The sequence below is a fragment of the Pristiophorus japonicus genome, chromosome 8 (assembly GCF_044704955.1).
Source record: "Pristiophorus japonicus isolate sPriJap1 chromosome 8, sPriJap1.hap1, whole genome shotgun sequence".
Taxonomy (NCBI): Eukaryota; Metazoa; Chordata; class Chondrichthyes; family Pristiophoridae; genus Pristiophorus; species Pristiophorus japonicus.
In genome coordinates, this window is record NC_091984.1 from 167,848,505 (window position 1) to 167,868,138 (window position 19,634).

At 43.7% G+C, this 19,634-nt stretch overlaps 1 protein-coding gene across 1 annotated transcript in view; it reads left to right on the forward strand.

Moving 5' to 3' along the window:
* The window catches only part of LOC139269217 (uncharacterized), a 294,951-nt gene that overhangs the window by 99,885 nt on the left and 175,432 nt on the right, over window positions 1-19,634 (forward strand). Inside the window, exon 5 of the mRNA XM_070888309.1 lies at window positions 3,004-3,273. Within this exon, the coding sequence (XP_070744410.1) occupies window positions 3,004-3,273 (270 nt within the window). The remainder of the gene's footprint in view (window positions 1-3,003; window positions 3,274-19,634) is intronic.

Below are 19,634 nucleotides of genomic sequence, written 5' to 3' on the forward strand. Positions count from 1 at the left end.
TGATAACATAAGAACATAAGAAATAGGAGCAGGAGTAGACCATTTGGCCCCTCGAGCCTGCTCCACCATTTAATAAGATCATGGCTGACGGTTGAAATATGATTATTTACATTCTCACAAAATGCTCATTCAGTCAGATTTCAATACATTCATTTCCCATCTTTGCTTTGAATTTACAATTAAGCCCCATGTCCGTCTGTCATAGTACAATGGATTGCTCAATTTGAATTTTATTTAAAATTAATGGTTCTATAATAGGACAAACAACAAACTCACAGTTCAAATTTTATTTAAAATTAACAGTTCCAACAGAATTCTCTAAATCTACTTCTTTAGTCCTCATTTTGGGAAGTCCCACAACAGAAACAAACAAAAACACTGGCACTGTGCATGCGTAACTACTTCCGGTTCGTTGGCAACAATCACGTCCTTCTTTAAATGCTAGCCATTGCTTGTCTACCGTCATATCTTTCAACACAAAAGCAAAATACTGTGGATGCTACTGTCTAATCTTTTAATGTAGTTTCCCAATCTACCTTCGCCAACTCGCCCCTCATACCCATGTAGTTTCTTTTGTTTAGATTTAAGACTCCAGTTTCGAACTTAACTAAATCACTTTCAAACTCATTATAAAACTCTATTATTATGGTCGGTCACTCTTCCCTAAGGGCCCCTTTACTACAAGCTTACTAATTAACCCTTTCTCATTGCACAATGCTAAATCTAAAATAGCCTGTTTCCTAGTTGGTTCCTCAACATACTGATCTAGAGAACTATCTTCCATGAACTCGTCCTCCATACTATTACTACAAATTTGGTTTGCCCAGTCTATATGTAGATTAAAGTCCTCATGATTACTGCATTACCATTGATACATGCACCTCTAATTTCCTGATTTATACTCTGCCCTACTTTACAACTACTCTGGGGGCCTATAAACAACTACCACCAATGTTTTCTGCTCCTTGCTGTTTCTCAGATCCACCCAAACTGATTCTACGTCTTGATTTTCTACATTATGATCCTTTCTCTCTACTGTCTTTATCCCATCCTTTATTATGAGGGCTTTCTCCTCCTCCTCCCATTTTGCCTATCACTTCTAAAAGTTAAGTATCCTGGAATATTTAGTTCCCAACCTTGGTCACTTTGCAACCACGTGTCCGTAATAGCTATTAGATCAAACCTATTTCTATCTGCGCTGTTAATTCATCTATTTTATTGCAACTGCTTCGTGCATTCAGATATAGTGCCTTTAGCTTTGACTTTTTTCTATTTTTCCCTGATGTCACCTTAGTCACTGATGCCCTATTACCTTTGTTACTCTCTCTGTCTCTCCCTGACCCATTCTGCTTATTTTTACCCAAAACTCTGCTCTGCTCTAGAGCCTTGACATTTCTCTTGCTGCTTTTAAATTTACTTTTTCCTCAATCCTCCCACCCCATTCATTAGTTTAAAGCCCTGTCTACTGTCCTAATTAATCAGTTTGCCAGGACATTGGTTCCAGTCCGGTTTAATTGGTGCCCGTCCCAACGGAACAGCTCCTTCTTTCCCTAGTACTGGTAGTACTGGTGCCAGTGCCGCATGAAGCAAAACCACTGCCTCTCTTTCAGCCACGCATTTAACCTTCTAATCTGCGTATCCCTATGCCAATTGGCAAGTGGCTCAGGTAGCAATGCAGGGATTATTACCTTTGAGGTTCTGCTTTTTAATTTGGATCCCAACCCCTCAAACTCTCTCAGCAGAACCTTATTCCTAGTTCTACCTATGTCGTTGGTTCCTACATGGCGCACAACAATTGAATCCTCCCCTTCCCACTCCAAGTTCTTCTCCAGCCGCGAGGAGATGCCTTTAACCCTGTCACTGGGCAGACAACACAACCTTCGGAACTCCCGGTCACAGCTGCAGACAACAGTATCTATCCCTCTGACTACTCTGTCCCCTACCACAACTGCATTCCCTTTCATTCCCCCCAATTTAATGGCTTCCTGCACCATGGTGTCATAGTCAGCTTGCTCATCCATTCTGCAGGCTTTTCCCTCAGCCACACAGGCAGCAAAAACCTTATACCTGTTGGATAAGGGCAAAGGCTGAGGCTCTGGGGTCCCCTTACCTGCCTGAGTTGCAGTCATACCCTCCTGTCCCTGACCACTAACCAGACCTATACCACTACCTAACCTAAGTGGTGTGACTGCTTCCTGGATCAAAGTGTCCAGGTAACTCTTCCCTTCCTAATGCCCCACAATATCTGCACCTCAGACTCCAGCTCAACTACTCTGAGCTGAAGTTCCTCAAGATGCAGGCACTTACTGAAAACGTGGTTGTCCAGGATCACAATGCTCTCCACAAACTCCCACATGCTGCAGTTGCAGCACACCATCTGTACTGCCATCCCTATATGACCTTGTTTTATTTAATTAAATTTCTATTTAAATAACAGTTTGCAGTTTTGTTTCTTGACTACTTATTTGATCCAGATTAAGTTATGGATAAATTAAATTAAATTTCTCCCTGTAACACAAAGCACTACAAGTAGTGGAGGCAAAAAGCAACAACTCCTTCCCCCTCTTCTCTGAATCCCCTCTCTCTCCAAATTCCCAAATAAAACACTCTGTTTAAGCACATTCTCTTCCGACCACTCTGTGCTAATGAAGAACTGTTTACTTTTATGCTCTAGGAGCCTTGCCCAAATTACAAGTGTTGACTCAGCTCCCCTGCTCCCAGTGATTAGCACCTATTCAAGACAAGTTGGAGTAGTTAACAACAGTTTTTAAAGTTCTCAGTTGAAATCAAAATGTTAAATTAAATTTCATTTTTACAGCTGCTACTCACTCAATACTTACCAGAGACTCCCACTTGGTTAGAGTATTTTTCTTTTTGCATTTCTGGGTATCTTATATCTTAAGCTGCTAATTTTTGAAATTACAGCATTCCCTCTTGTTACTATATATGTAAATATATCTGCAAGTTGGATTTCTCTAACTTTGTGACTTTACTTTCTCACAGATCGGCTGGGAGCCCCGCAGATCATTCAGAATCCTGTCTATATAATGGATCGTGTTGCGTTGAGTTGCTCTGTGACAATCGGAACAGTAAATAACATCATATGGCAAAAAGATAACAAGCTGATAGCAAACGACTCACATTTCAGGCTGGAGTTTGATAGCAGCACACTGTTTATTAACGAAGTGGAAGTCTCAGACTGTGGTTTATATACCTGCACAGTGAGAAACGAGGTCAGCAGCAACAGCAACTCGCACTTCCTCACCCCAAATGGTAGGATTTCCCAGTCTGATAGTGGTGCGAGGTACATAGGATTATATTCTGATTGTACTGGGTAAAGTTTCCCAGTCTGATAGTGGGAGGTACATGGAATTATATTATGATTGTACTGGGTGACGTTTCACAGTCTGATGCAGTGTGAGGTACATAGGATTATATTCTGATTGTACATAAGAATTAAGAGCAGGAGTAGGCCATTGAGCCCCTTAAGCCTGCTCCGCCATTCAGTGAGATCATGGCTGATCTTCTACCTCAACTCCACTTTCCTGCACTATCCCCATATCCCTTGATTCCCTTAATATCTAAAAATCTATTGATCATTGTATATACTCAAAGACTGAGCATCCACAGCCCTCGGGGGTGGACAATTCCAAAGATTCAGCACCCTCTAAGTAAAGAAGTTTCTCCTCATCTCCGTCCCAAATAGCCAACCCCTTATTCTGAAACTGTGACCCCTGGTTCTAGACTCCCCAGCCAGGGGGAAACATCCTCCCTGCATCTACTCTGTCAAGCCCTGTAAGATTTTTGTATGTTTCAATGAGATCACCTCTCATTCTTGTAAACTCTAGAGAATATATGGGATTATATTCTGATTGTACTGGGTGAGGTTTCACAGTCTGAAACAGTGTGAGCTTTATCTATTTGTTCTTGGGATGTGGGTGATGATAGAAAGTCTAATTTATTGCCCATCCCTGTGATGGTGGTGAGCTTTCATGGAGGGCAGAGAAACCCAAGGCAAAAAACAAAAAGGGCCACTTTGCAGCAAAATTCTAAAGGGTCTAAGTGTGTTAAAAAGGCAAGCCTGAAGGCTCTGTGCCTCAATGCGAGGAGTATTCGGAATAAGGTGGATGAATTAACTGCAGATAGCAGTTAATGGATACGATGTAGTTGGCATCACAGAGACATGGCTTCAGGGTGACCAAGGCTGGGAACTCAACATCCAAGGGTATTCAACATTCAGGAAAGATAGATAGAAAGGAAAAGGAGGCGGGGTGGTGTTGCTGGTTAAAGAGGAAATTAATGCAATAGTAAGGAAGGACATTAGCCTGGATGATGTCGAATCGGTATGGGTGGAGCTACGGAATACAAAGGGGCAGAAAACGCTAGTGGGAGTTGTGTACAGACCTCCAAACAGTAGTAGTGATGTTGGAGAGGGCATCAAACAGGAAATTAGGGGTGCATGCAATAAAGGTACAGCAGTTATCATGGGTGACTTTAATATTCATATAGATTGGGCGAACCAAACTGGAAACAATATGGTGGAGGAGGATTTCCTGGAGTGCATAAGTGATGGTTTTCGAGACCAATATGTCGAGGAAACAACTAAGGAGGAGGCCATCTTAGATTGGGTGTTGTGTAATGAGAGAGGATTAATTAGCAATCTCGTTGTGCGAAACCCCTTGGGGAAGAGTGACCATAATATGGTGGAATTCTACATTAGGATGGAGAATGAAACAGTTAATTCAGAGACCATGGTCCAGAACTTAAAGAAGGGTAACTTTGAAGGTATGAGGCATGAATTGGCTAGGATAGATTGGCGAATGATACTTAAGGGGATGACAGTGGATGGGCAATGGCAGACATTTAGAGACCGCATGGATGAACTACAACAATTGTACATCCCTGTCTGGCGTAAAAATAAAAAAGGTAAGGTGGCTCAACCGTGGCTATCAAGGGAAATCAGGGGTAGTATTGAAGCCAAGGAAGTGGCATACAAATTGGCCAGAAATAGCAGCGAACCCGGGGACTGGGAGAAATTTAGAACTCAGCAAAGGAGGACAAAGGGTTTGATTCGGGCAGGGAAAATGGAGTACGAGAGGAAGCTTGCAGGGAACATTAAAATGGACTGCAAAAGCTTCTATAGATATGTAAAGAGAAAAAGGTTAGTAAAGACAAACGTAGGTCCCCTGCAGTCAGAATCAGGGGAAGTCATAACTGGGAACAAAGAAATGGCAGACCAATTGAACAAATACTTTGGTTCGGTATTCACGAAGGAGGACACAAACAACCTTCCGGATATAAAAGGGGTCAGACGGTCTAGTAAGAAGGAAGAACTGAGGGAAATCCTTATTAGTCGGGAAATTGTGTTGGGGATATTGATGGGATTGAAGGCCGATAAATACCCAGGGCCTGATGGTCTGCATCCCAGAGTACTTAAGGAGGTGGCCTTGGAAATAGCGGATGCATTGACAGTCATTTTCCAACATTCCATAGACTCTGGATCAGTTCCTATGGAGTGGAGGGTAGCCAATGTAACCCCACTTTTTAAAAAAGGAGGGAGAGAGAAAACAGGGAATTATAGACTGGCCAGCCTGACATCGGTAGTGGGTAAAATGATAGAATCAATTATTAAGGATGTCATAGCAGTGCATTTGGAAAGAGGTGACATGATAGGTCCAAGTCAGCATGGATTTGTGAAAGGGAAATCATGCTTGACAAATCTTTTGGAATTTTTTGAGGATGTTTCCAGTAGAGTGGACAAGGGAGAACCAGTTGATGTGGTGTATTTGGACTTTCAGAAGGCTTTCGACAAGAGATTAGTGTGCAAAATTAAAGCACATGGGATTGGGGGTAGTATGCTGACGTGGATTGAGAACTGGTTGTCAGACAGGAAGCAAAGAGTAGGAGTAAATGGGGACTTTTCAGAATGGCAGGCAGTGACTAGTGGGGTACCGCAAGGTTCTGTGCTGGGGCCCCAGCTGTTTACACTGTACATTAATGATTTAGACGAGGAGATTAAATGTAGTATCTCCAAATTTGCGGATGACACTAAGTTGGGTGGCAGTGTGAGCTGCGAGGAGAATGCTATGAGGCTACAGAGTGACTTGGATAGGTTAGGTGAGCGGGGAAATGCATGGCAGATGAAGTATAATGTGGATAAATGTGAGGTTATCCACTTTGGTGGTAAAAACAGAGAGACAGACTATTATCTGAATGGTGACAGATTAGGAAAAGGGGAGGTGCAATGAGACTTGGGTGTCATGGTACATCAGTCATTGAAGGTTGGCATGCAGGTACAGCAGGCGGTTAAGAAAGCAAAAGGCATGTTGGCCTTCATAGCAAGGGGATTTGGGTACAGGGGCAGGGAGGTGTTACAGGGCCTTGGTGAGGCCACACCTGGAGTATTGTGTACAGTTTTGGTCTCCTAACTTGAGGAAGGACGTTCTTGCTATTGAGGGAGTGCAGTGAAGGTTCACCAGACTGATTCCCGGGATGGTGGGACTGACATATCAAGAAAGACTGGATCAACTGGGCTTGTATTCACTGGAGTTCAGAGAATGAGAGGGGATCTCATAGAAACATTTAAAATTCTGACGGGTTTCGACAGGTTAGATGCAGGAAGAATGTTCCCAATGTTGGGGAAGTCCAGAACCAAGGGGCACAGTCTAAGGATAAGGGGTAAGCCATTTAGGACCGAGATGAGGAGAAACTTCTTCACCCAGAGAGTGGTGAACCTGTGGAATTCTCTACCACAGAAAGTTGTTGAGGCAAATTCACAAAATATATTCAAAAAGGAGTTAGAGTAATCCTTACTACTAGGGGGCTGAAGGGGTATGGCGAGAAAGCAGGAATGGGGTACTGAAGTTGCATGTTCAGCCATGAACTCATTGAATGGCGATGCAGGCTAGAAGGGCCGAATGGCCTGCTCCTGCACCTATTTTCTATGTTTCTATGTTTCTATTTGGTAGCACTGGAATCCTTGTGGTGATAGGGCTCATACAATGCTGTTATGTAAAGAATTCCAGGACAAAGCGATGACAAAGGAACAGCCGACAAGCCACACTGATGTTTGGCTAGGAGGTGAATCTGGGGATGATGGCGTCCCCAGGACATTGCTGCTCTGCTCCAGTTATAGGATGGAGGCCGTGGGTCTGAAAGTGATGGCCTTCCAGGACATTGCAGATCTGAGCCAGCTAAAGGGTGGTGCTGTCGAAGCATTCTTGGTATATGGACAAGTATATGGAATTATTTTCTGATTGCAGCAGGAAGAGTTTAAAGTCTAATAAAATGTTGTTGAATTTCCACAGGAATCCTCCCTATCTCCCGACGTTACTTCGGCAGAAGGTGGCTAGAAAGCCTACAGAAATCCCGTAAATGACTGTTTACGGGGTTTCTGCCAATCTTCCGCCCAAGTTATAATAATGTAACAACGTAAGAAATAGGAGCAGGCCTTTCGTGCCTGTTCCACCATTCAATAAGATCATGGCTGATCTTATGCCTCAACTCCATCTTCCCGCACTATCCCTATAATCCCTTGATTCCCTTAGTATCCAAAAATCTATCGATCTCTGTCTTGAGTATACTCAATGACTGAGCATACACAGCCCTCTGGGGTAGAGAATTCCAAAGATTCATCATCATCATAGGCAGTCCCTCGGGGTCAAGGATGACTTGCTTCCACACTAAAAATGAGTACTCAGGTGACTGATGAACTCATTTTAAACGGTGGAAGATGCCTTAATGTGAATTCTTTTAACGTGGTGTGGCCGTTGCACACCAGCCACCACACAAGCTTGACGGAGCAAGGCCTTGGTCCAATGGCAAGGGGATCTACGACAACTGGAGACCAGGCTCCGCCACATGTGCCAATACATACACACAAGCTCAAACATACTCCTACTGCCCTCCTTCCCACAGGACCTCTCTCTACGTGGAATTCATAGTACGCAATGTGAGTCTCACGACCTCACAGCCTCGTTATTGGCCCAGGCTGTGCCTTCCCTTGGTCTTGTTCACGCTGCTCCACCTCTGGGCTCTGACCTCTCCGCTCCTCTGTGCCTCGTCCGTCCTCTCCGCTTCTGATCTCCAGAACTCCCCGATCCTGACCTCGCCTGTCTCAAACTCCCCGATTCCGACCTCTGCTCCACGCCGATTCCAACCTCCGCTCCACGCCGATTCCGACCACCGATTCACCACCCTCTGAGGGAAGAAACTTCTCCTTATCTCAATCCTAAATGGCCGACCCTTTATTCTGAGACTGTGACCCCTGGTTCTAGACTTCCCAGCCCAGGGGAAACATCCTCCCTGCATCTATCCTGTCAAACCCTTTAAGAATTTGATACGTTTCAATGAGATCACCTCTCGTTCTTCTAAACTCTAGCGAATATAGGCCTAGTCTGCTCAATTTCTCCTAAGGCAATCCCACCATACCAGGAATCAGTCTGGTGAACCTTTGTAGCACTCCCTCTATGGCAAGTATATCCTCCCTTGGGTAGGGAGACCAAAACTGTACACAGTACCAATATTCGCATTTAACTGCATGCCCGCACAGCTATCTGACTCTCCTGCGCAGGCTACTTGCCACTTTCTAGTGGAAAAAACGCGCATGTTGAATGGGCCGTGCTGACCTCCAAAAGGGCCATGCACCCAAATAAATTAGAAGGAAAATTAAACAGTACTCTAGGTGTGGTCTCACCAAGACCCTATATAATTGTAGTAAGACTTCTTTACTCTTGTATTCCAATCCATTTGTAATAAAGGCGAAGATACCATTTGTTTCCTAATTGCTTGCAGTAGCTGCATGTTAACTTTCTGTGATTTTTTTAAATAGAGAGAGACTGTGAAATACCAAGGACACCCAAGTCCCTCTGAACAATACAAAAGCAAAATACTGCAGGTGTTGGAAATCTGATATATAGAAACAAAAAATGCTGGAAATACTCAGCAGGTCAGGCAGCATCTGTGGAGAGAGAAACATTGACCTGAAACGTTAACTCAGTTTCTCTGTCCTCTGGATACCAATATTTCACAGTCTCTCTATTTAAAAAACTTCTGCTTTTCTATTTTTTCTATCAAAGTGGATAAGTTCACATTTCTCCACATTATATTCCATCTGCCAGGTTCTTGCCCACTCACTTAACCTGAATATATCCCTTTGCAGCCTCTTTGCATCCGCCTCACAACTTATTTTCCCACCTCGCTTTGTATCATAAACAAACCTAGATACATTACACTTAGTCCCCTCAACTAAGTTATTGATATAGATTGTGAATAGCTGGGGCCCAACTACTGATCCTTGCGGTACCCCATTGGGTACAGCCTGCCAACCTGAAAATGACCTGTTTATTCCTACTTATATGGGGGGAGATCAGGGGTGACCACCATGGAAATTCTATCCCCCTGTCATGTATTATGGGATCGATATGGACAAGCGTATAGTGTTAAATTCTGATTACACCAGGCAGTAGCACTGTGTACTAACTCCTTTCAAACACATCTAGGTGCAGTTGTTGAGTTGTGAAGAGGAGCTGATTGAGTGGAGCGGTGCTGGTAGGAAGTGCTGGTATAGTGAAGCGTCCACACACACACTACACCTCAGATAGTGGAGGTGTATGCACCTTTGTCTGTATATTGAGATGTGGGGATTGCAGCAGGTGATGAGCATTGGCTCAGGTACAGTTTGACCTCCTGCTAATGCACTGTTGTCCTCCTGTTCTCCCAAAAAGGTGGTGAATTCCCAGGGGGAGCCAGTGCAGCATTATGGCTGGTGGTATCAACAAATGGCTCAGAAAGCAGTCGGCACAAGATGGCAACAAAGCAAAGCTTCAATGATCTACCATTGTTGAAATCTTGAGTGTTGCCTATTTAAACTGTCTAGAAGCTCTGAACCCACAACTTATATGGCGGAGGGGGATTAAAGGAAACAGTGTCAAATTGGAGGAACTGTTAGACATTTGATGTCATCACATCGTTATGTACTAATTTAGATGCATGTGGCCAAAAACTGGCAGGTGCTTCATGCATTCATTTAGATCCCATGGCACACAAAAAATGGACATTTCTAATTGGAAAGTCCAGGCTCAAGTACTTTCAAACAAGGAGTGAAGAAAACATGAATAGATGTTGGTGCACCTGCAACCAAGCTTCTCATGGTTGAATCAAGAATGATGTTGTGGAGAGCTGGGATTCCTCACCCTCTCCGTTCTGGGACACGAATCTCCATGGAAGCACAATGAGGCGCGAAAGGCCATAACTTCAGTTTAAAACAATGTCATTCAAGATAAAACCTTGGAATAGGAAGAAAGTGTCTGAAGGGTAGAAAGCAGTGGCCAGGTTCTAGAAAAGGGAGTCAGGGTTGGGATGAGAGCTGAGTAGAGTACCTCAGGAACAACCTAGAACCAGCAACCAACAACAACTTTCATTTATAGAGCGCCTTTAACGTAGTAAAATGTCCCAAGACGATTCACAGCAGTGTTAAAAGACAAAACAGATAAATTTGACACCGAGCCACATAAGAAGAAATTAAGGCAGATGACCAAAAGCTTGGTCAAATAGGTAGGTTTTAAGGAGTGTCTAAAAGGAGGAAAGAGAGGTGGAGATGTTTAGGGAGGGAGTTCCAGAGCTTAGGGCCCAAGCAGCTGAAGGCACAGCCACCGATGATTGAGCAGTTATAATCAGGGATGCACAATAGGGCAGAATTTGAGGAGCGCAGATATCTCATGGGGTTGTGAGGCTGAAAGAGATTACAGAGATAGGGAGGGGTGAGGCCATGAGGGGATTTGTAAACAAGGATGAGAACTTTGAAATCGAGGCGTTGCTTAACCGGGAGCCTTTGTAGGTCAGCAAGCACAGGGGTGAGCGGGACTTGGTGCAAGTTAGGACATGGGCCGGCGAGTTTTGGATGACCTTAAGTTTACATAGGGAGAATGTGGAAGGACTGCAAGGAGTGCGTTGGAATAGTCAAGTCTAGAGGTAACAAAGACATGGATGAGGGTTTCAGCAGCGGATGAGCTGAGGCAAGGGCGGAGACGGGTGATGTTACGGAGGTAGAAATAGGCGGTTTTAGTTATGCCATGGATATGTGGCCAGATGTTCATTTCAGGGTCAAATATGACGCCTAGGTTGCAAACAGTCTGGTTTAGCCTCAGACAGATGCTAGGGAGAGGGATGGAGTCAGTGGCTAAGGAATGCAGTTTGTAGCGGGGACCAAAGACAATGACTTCGGTCTTCCCAATATTTAATTGGAGAAAATTTCTGCTCATCCAGAACTGGATGTCAGACAAACAGTCTGACAATTTAGAGACCATGAAGAGGTCGAGAGAAGTGGTGGAGAGGTAGATTGTCGTCAGCAATTTTCAGATAATACAAAAATATGAATCTGAGGATTACAGCACAGAAGAAGCCATTCAGTTCATCATGTCTGTGCTGGTTCTTCACTCAATCAGTCCAAAACTAATCCCACTGCTCCCACTCTACCCATAGCCCTGTGCTTTCCTCAGCTTCAAACATCTATCCAATTTTCCCTTAAAAGATGCAATGATCTCTTCTTCAGCCTCTCCCTGCGGCAAAGTATTCCATGTTACAGAAGAAATAGGAGCAGGATTAGGCCATTCGGCCCTTCGAGTCTGCTCCACCATTTAATAAGATCATGGCTGATCTTCTACCTCGACTCCAATTTCCTGCACTATCTCTATTATCTCTTGATTCCATTAGTTTTCAGAAATCTATTGATCTCTGTCTCGAATATACTCAACGACTGAGTCTCCACAACCCTCTGGGGTTGAGAATTCCAAAGATTCACCACCCTCTGAGTGAAGAAGGCCTTGGGGAGGGTGCCGAGGAGATTTACTAGAATGGTACCAGGGATAAGGGACTTCAGTTGTGTGGAGAGACTAGTGAAGCTGGGGTTGTTCTCCTTACAGCAGCAAAAGTTAAGGGGAGATTTAATAGAGGTGTTCAAAATCAGGAAGGAGTTTGACAGAGTAAATAAGGAGAAACTGTTTCCAGTGGCAGAAGGGTCAGTAACCAGCGGACACAGATTTATGTTGATTGGCAATAGAACCAGGGGATTGATGAGCAGAAATTTGTTTACACAGCGAGTTGTTGTGATCTGGAACGCGCTGCCTGAAAGGACGGTAGGAGCAGATTCAATAGTAACTTTCCAAAGAGAATTGGATAAATACTTGTGTCCAGTTCTGCTCAGACCCACTGTGAGCACTGTATCCAGTTCCGGTCAGACCTATCTTGACCACTGTCCAGTTCTGGTCATACTCACCTTGAACACTATGTCCAGTTCAGGTCAAACCTATCTTGAGCACTGTGTCCAGTTCTGGTCAGACCCACATTGAGCACTGTGTCCAGTTCTGGTCAGACCTATCTTGACCACTGTGTCCAGTTCTGATCAGACCCACATTGAGCACTGTGTCCAGTTCTGGTCAGACCTATCTTGACCACTGTGTCCAGTTCTGGTAGACCTATCTTGAGCACTGTGTCCAGTTCTGATCAGACCCACATTGAGCACTGTGTCCAGTTCTGGTCAGACCTATCTTGAGCACCGTGTCCAGTTCTGGTCAGACTCGCATTGAGCACTGTGTCCAGTTCTGGTCAGACCCACATTGAGCATTGTGTCCAGTTCTGGTCAGTGTCAAGGGAGACATTGAACCGTTGGAGGCTAAGCAGAGAAGAGCCACAGGCAAATCCCTAATGTAAGGAGTCGGAGTTACCAGGATAGACAGGAGAGTCTGGGCTTCTCAGCCTGGGAATAAAGGGTCTAAGTGAAGAGCATATCGAGGAATGAAAATGAGTGAACAATACCGAAAAAATAGATCTGAACATTACTTCAATAGGTTTGATCCAATAGCCATTACAGAAACGTAGTTGTAAAGTGGCCAAAGTTGGAAACAAAATATTCCACGATACTTAACTTTTGGAAGAGATAGGTAAAATGGAAAAGGAGGAAGGGTAACCCTCAAAATAAAGGATGGGATAAAGACAGTAGAGAGAAAGGATCTTAGCTCCAAAAATCAAGTAGAATCAGTTTGGGTGGAGCTAAGGAACAGCAAGGGCAGAATAACATTGGTGCGAGTTGTTTATAAGCCCCCAAACAGTAGTGGTAATGTAGGGCACAGTATAACTCAGGAACTTAGAAAAGCATGTAATAAGAGTAATAGAGTAATCATGGGGGACTTTACATATCGACTGGGCGAACCGAGTTTGCAGTAATAGTGTGGAGGATGAGTTCATGGAAAGTACACAAGAGAGTTTTCTAGATCGGTATGTTGAGGAACCAACTAGGGAACAAGCTATTTTAGATCTAGTATTGTTCAATGAGAAAGGATTATTTAATAACCTTGTAGTAAAGAGGCCTTAAGGAAGACCTATGATAAAATATATTGAATTAGAAAATTATTTAATTGAATCTGAAACCAGGGTTTTAAATCTAAACAAAGCAAACTACCTAGGTATGGAGGGGTGAGTTGGCTAAGGCAGATTGGGAAACTACATTAAAAGGAATGATGGTAGATAAGCAATACCTAGCATTTAAGGAATTAATATTTAATATACAACAAAAATACATTCCTTTAAGGCACAAAAGTCCCACAGGAAAAGTGGTCCAACCATGGCTAACAAGAGAAGTTAAAGATAGTATTAGATCAAAGGAAGAGGCTTATAATGTTGCTAAAAAGAATAGTAAGCCTGAGGATTGGGAGGATTTTAGAATTCAGCAAAGGAGGACCAAGAAATTGATAAAGAAAGGGAAAATAGAATATGAGAATAAATAGAATATGAGAGACATAAAAGACTGTGAAAGCTTTTATAGGTGTGTAAAAAGGAAAAGATTAGCAAAAGTAAATGTGGGTCCCGTAAAGGCTGAGACAGGAGAAATTATAATGGGGAATAAGGAAATGGCAGAGAAATTAAACAGAAGAAGATGCAAAAACTTGCCGGAAATGGTGGAGAACCAAGGATCTTGCGAGAATGAGGAACTTAAAGAAATTAGTATTATTAAAAAAATGGCACTGGAGAAATGAATGGAACTGAAAGCCAATAAATCCCCTGGACCTGATGGACAACATCCTCGGGTTTTGAAAGTGATGGCTATAGAGATAGTGAATGCATTGGTTGTCATCTTCCAAAATTCCATAGATTCTAGAATGGTTCCCACAGATTGGAAGATAGCAAATGTAACCCCGCTATTTAAGAAAGGAGAGAGAGAAAAAACAGGGAACTACGGACCAGTTAGCCTGACATCAGTCATAGGGAAAATGCTCAAATCTATTAATAAGGATGTGGTAACAGGGCACTTAGAAAAGAATAATAAGATTGGATAGAGTCAATAAGGATCTATGAAAGGGAAATCATGTTTGACAAATCTGTTAGAGTTTTTTGAGGTTGTAACTAGCAGAATAGATAAGGGGGAACCAGTGGATGTGGTGTATTTGGATTTTCAGAAGGCATTCAATAAGGTGCCACACAAGAGGTTATTAAACAAAATTAGGGCTCATGGGATTGGGGGTAATATACTAGCATGAATTGAGGATTGGTTAACGGACAGAAAACAAAGAGTGGGAATAAATGGGTAATTTTCTGGTTGGCAGGCTGTAACTAGTGGGGTACCGCAAGGATCGGTGCTTGGGCCCCAGCTATTCACAATATATCATCATCATAGGCAGTCCTCGGAATCGAGGAAGACTTGTTTCCACTCTTAAAATGAGTCCTTAGGTCGCTGAACAGTCCAATACGAGAACCACAGTTCCTGTCACAGATGGGACAGATAGTCATCGACGGTAAGGGAGGGTGGGACAGGTTTGCCCCACGCTCCTTCCATTGCCTGCACTTGATTTCTGCTTGTGCACAAATTGGCTGCCACATTTCCTACATTACAACAGTGACTGCACTCCAAAAGTACTTCATTGGCTGTAAATTTCGTTCATTCTTTCAGGACCCATGGGGCTGAGGAGTGGGGGAGAGGCAGAAAGCAGCAGGCAAGCGCAAAGTGTCGGGTGAGAGGCCCAACCTTTAGAACCTTCAGGCAGTTAGCAGCACCATGAGAAATAGCGCAACGCACCTTGGAGACCGAGTTGGAAGAACTCAGTCAAAGCCAAGTCATCATCATAGGCAGTCCCTCGGGATTGAGGAAGACTTGCTTCCACTCTTAGCATGAGTTCTTAGGTGGTTGTACAGTCCAATATGAGAACCACATTTTCTGTGCAAGCTGTGATCCTTATCAATGGATCCATCACAGACCCAATTCATGTCCGGACCGGGATCAAGCAGGGCTGTGTCATTGCCCCAACCCTCTTCTCAATCTTCCTCGCTGCCATACTCCACATCACAGTTGATAAGCTCCCCGCTGGAATGGAGCTAAACTACAGAACCAGTGGGAAGCTTAGCCTTCTCCAGGCCAGGTCCAAGACCACTCTAACCTGTGTCGTCAAGCTGCATTACGTGGATGACGCCTGTGTCTGTGCACACACAGAGGCTGAACTCCAGGACATAGTCAACGTATTTACCGAGGCGTATGAAAGCATGGGCCTTACGCTAAACATTAGTAAGACAAAGGTCCTCCACCAGCCTGTCCTCGCTGCACAGCACTGCCCCCCAAACATCAAAATCCACGGCGTGGCCCTGGACAACGTGGACCACTTCCCCTATCTCGGGAGCCTCCTATCAACAAGAGCAGGCATTGATGATAAGATCCAACACCGCCTCCAGTGCAGCCTTCGGCCGCCTGAGGAAAAGAGTGAAGATCAGTCCCTCAAAACTGTCACCAAACTCATGGTCTACAGGGCTGTAGCAATACCCGCCCTCCCGTATGGCTCAGAGACGTGGACCATGTACAGTAGACACCTCAAGTCACTGGATAAATAACACCAGTGATGTCTCTGCAAGATCTTGCAAATCCCCTGGGAGGACAGATGCACAAACATTAGTGCCGTCGTCCAGGCCAACATCCCCAGCATTGAAGCACTGACCACACTTGATCAGCTCCGCTGGGCAGGCCACATAGTTTTCATGCCAGACACGAGACTCCCAAAGCAAGCGCTCTACTCGGAACTCTCCACGGCAAACGAGCCAAAGGCCGGCAGAGGAAATGTTACAAGGACATCCTCAAAGCCTCCCTGATAAAGTGCGACATCCCCACTGACACCCGAGAGTCCTTGGCCATAGACTGCCCTAAGTGGAGGAAGTGCATTTGGGAGCATGCAGAAATCAAGCACAGGCAGCAGAAGGAGCGTGCGGCAAACCAGGCTCCCTGCCCACCCTTTCCCTCAACGCCTATCTGTCCCACCTGTGAAGAAAATGTGGTTCACAATATATATCAATGATTTGGATGTATCTTTTCACACTATTCTCCGTTAAATTTCATCTGCAACGTTTCTGCCCATTCCACCTATGTCTTCTTGAAGTCTATCACTATCCTCCTCACTGTTCACTATACAGGCAACTCTCGACTATCCGGGTCCCTCGGGGATTGGGCTATGCCGGGTAAATGATTTCCCTATTAGAGCAAGTTGACTTTACAGTTAATGCTTACAGTACTGCAGGTGTGCTCTAACCAATAGCTGCAGCATATCTTCTAATCCTTGAATTCTAGTCCTCTAGATCTAAAGACCTTGTTGATTACTTCCTGTAACTGTTCATGGCATTTTAATGAATTATGAGAGGCAGTGGACCTGTGTGCGAGCAGCAGCGGGAGCAGAGGCAAGGCAGAGCACTTAAAAGCAAGGCTCAACAGGCAACATTCAAAAGGAACATCAGAGTTTCACAGTGACATCACACACATGGAATTTTAAATGCCGTTACAATGGTTTCCCATTGCGTCCGTGTGCGGATAATCGAGAGTTGCCTGTACTTCCAAGTCATCTGCAAATTTTGAAATTGTGCCTTGTACATCCAGGTTTAAGTCATTAATATATAATCCTAGAACCGACCCCTGGGGAACCCCACTGTATACCTTCCTCCAGTCTGAAAAACAACCGTTCACTACTCTCTGTTTCCTGTCACTTCGCCAATTTCGTATCCATGCCACTATTGCCGGTTTATTCCATGGGCTTCAACTTTGCTGGCAAGCCTATTATGTGGCACTTTGTCGAATGCCTTTTGGAAATCCATGTACACTACATCAACCACATTGCCCTCCTCAACTCTCTTTGTTACCTCATGAAAACACTCAATGTAGTTAGTTAAACACAATTTGCCTTTAACAAATTCATGCTGGCTTTCCTTAATTATTCGAACCTTGTCCAAGTGGCTATTAATTTTGTCCCAGATCATCATTTGTTAAAGCTTCCCCATAACTAAGGTTAAACTAACTGGATTGTAGTTACCGGGTTTATACTTACACCCTTTTTTGAATCAGGGTATAACATTTGCAATTCTCCAGTTCCCTGGCACCAAGAACATAAGAAATAGGAGCAGGAGTAGACCTTAAGGCCCCTCGAGCCTGCTCCGCCATTCAATAAAATCATGGCTGAACTGATTATGGACTCAGCTTCACTTCCCTGCCTGCTCCCCATAACCCCTTATCCCCTTATCATTTAAGAAACTGTCTATTTCTGTCTTAAATTTATCTAATGTGGATAAATGTGAGGTTATCCACTTCGATGGCAAAAACAGAAGGGCAGAATATTATCTGAGTAGTGACAGATTAGGAAAAGGAGAGGTGCAACGAGACCTGGATGTCATAGTACATCAGTCATTGGCATGCAGGTACAGCAAGCGGTGAAGAAGGCAAATGGCATGTTGGCCTTCATAGCTCGGGGATTTGAGTATAGGAGCAGTGAGGTCTTACTGCAGTTGTACAGGGCCTTGCTGAGGCCACACCTTGAATATCGTGTACAGTTTTGGTCTCCTAATCTGAGGAAGGACATTCTTGCTATTGAGGGAGTGCAGCGATGGTTCACCAGACTGATTCCCGGGATGGCAGGACTGACATATGAAGAAAGACTGGATTGACTAGGCTTAGATTCACTGGAATTTAGAAGAATGAGTGTGGACCATATAGAAACATATAAAATTCTGATGGGATTGGACAGGTTAGATGAAGGAAGAATGTTCCCGATGTTGGGGAAGTCCAGAAACAGGGGCCACAGTCTAAGGATAAGAGGTAAGCCATTTAGGACCGAGATGAGGAGAAACTTCTTCACTCAGAGAATTGTGAACCTGTGGAATTCTCTACCACAGAAAGTTGTTGAGGCCAGTTCATTAGATATATTCAAAAGGTAATTAGATGTGGCCCTTATGGCTAACAGGATCAAAGGGTATGGAGAGAAAGCAGGAATGGGGTACTGAAATTGCATGATCAGCCATGATCATATTGAATGGCGGTGCAGGCTCGAAGGACCGAATGGACTACTCCTGCACCTATTTTCTGTGTTTCTATGTACCAATCCAAACGACGCACTCTTAGCCAATCTTTGCCCATAAGTGTCAGCCGATTGATGTATTTTGCTATAATAATAGGTAATCTTGCTTGTTGCCCTGGTATTGTACTATACACTCTATTTGTCCAAGCATCTGCAGTTTTTCCCCTGAATATGTTTTCAGCTCTGCTGAGCTCGCATTTAGTGGTATGCCCCTAAAATTCTTGCCATACACATCCTGACTCATTATTGAGCAATCAGCCGCTATATCTATTGTCATATTAATCCATTGATTATTAATCAGTACCAACATTCTGAAATCCTGACATAAGGAATGTACTGCCTTTCCTTTCACTGCATATACACCAAAACCTGTTCTGATCGGTTTTCGCCCAGTGAAATCTTTGATTATTGTTGGGCCTGTCCTTGGATTTACATGCGGCTGCAAATGTGTCCCCTTACTTGGCACTGGTAGCATCTTGCCTGCTTGAACTGACACTGTTGTGCGGTATGGTTGCCATTACACCTATGACATCTATTCTTCTTGGTTTCATAACTCTCCCTCCGACTAGGGCTCACCCTCTTCTGCTTTTCTACATCCCGCTAACTGTCAACTGCGACTATTGCCAATAATGGATGAAATTCCTTAATATTTTTCTTTGTCATCTCCACTGAGGTGGCTATTTGGAAGCTTTCTCAAAAGAGAGATCATCCATACCTAACAATTTTGATTGGATATATTCATCGTTAGTCCACATACAAATTTATCTCGAAGAGCCCTATCTGCGAATCCTCAAATTGCAGTGTAGAGATCATTTTATTTTGGCAACAATGTATTCGCTGATGGTTTCATCAGGCCTTTGGTCTCTCATTGCGAACTTACAGCTCTCCGTTATTTCTAAAAGCTATGGATCTAAATGATTCTCCAATATCTGTAGTAAGTCTGAGAATGAAGCATCCTTAACCTTTCTCAAGATTAACAAATTCACTAAGATACTATAATTCTCTGCACCAATCATGACTGACAGAATAGCTTTCATCTTCTCCTGAACTGCTCGATTGCATAATTGTGAATCTGCCATACCTGCTGAGGCTTCATTGATGTCATTAGGTCTGAAATACATTTGCAATCTTTCACTGTAGGATCTAAACGATTCCTTATTCTTGTCAAAGGCTCCCAAATTATTGACATAACTCGTTGTTACATCCATATTGCTTTTTTAGCTTAATAGCCATTAATCACTCTCAATAATCTTGAATTGCATTTCA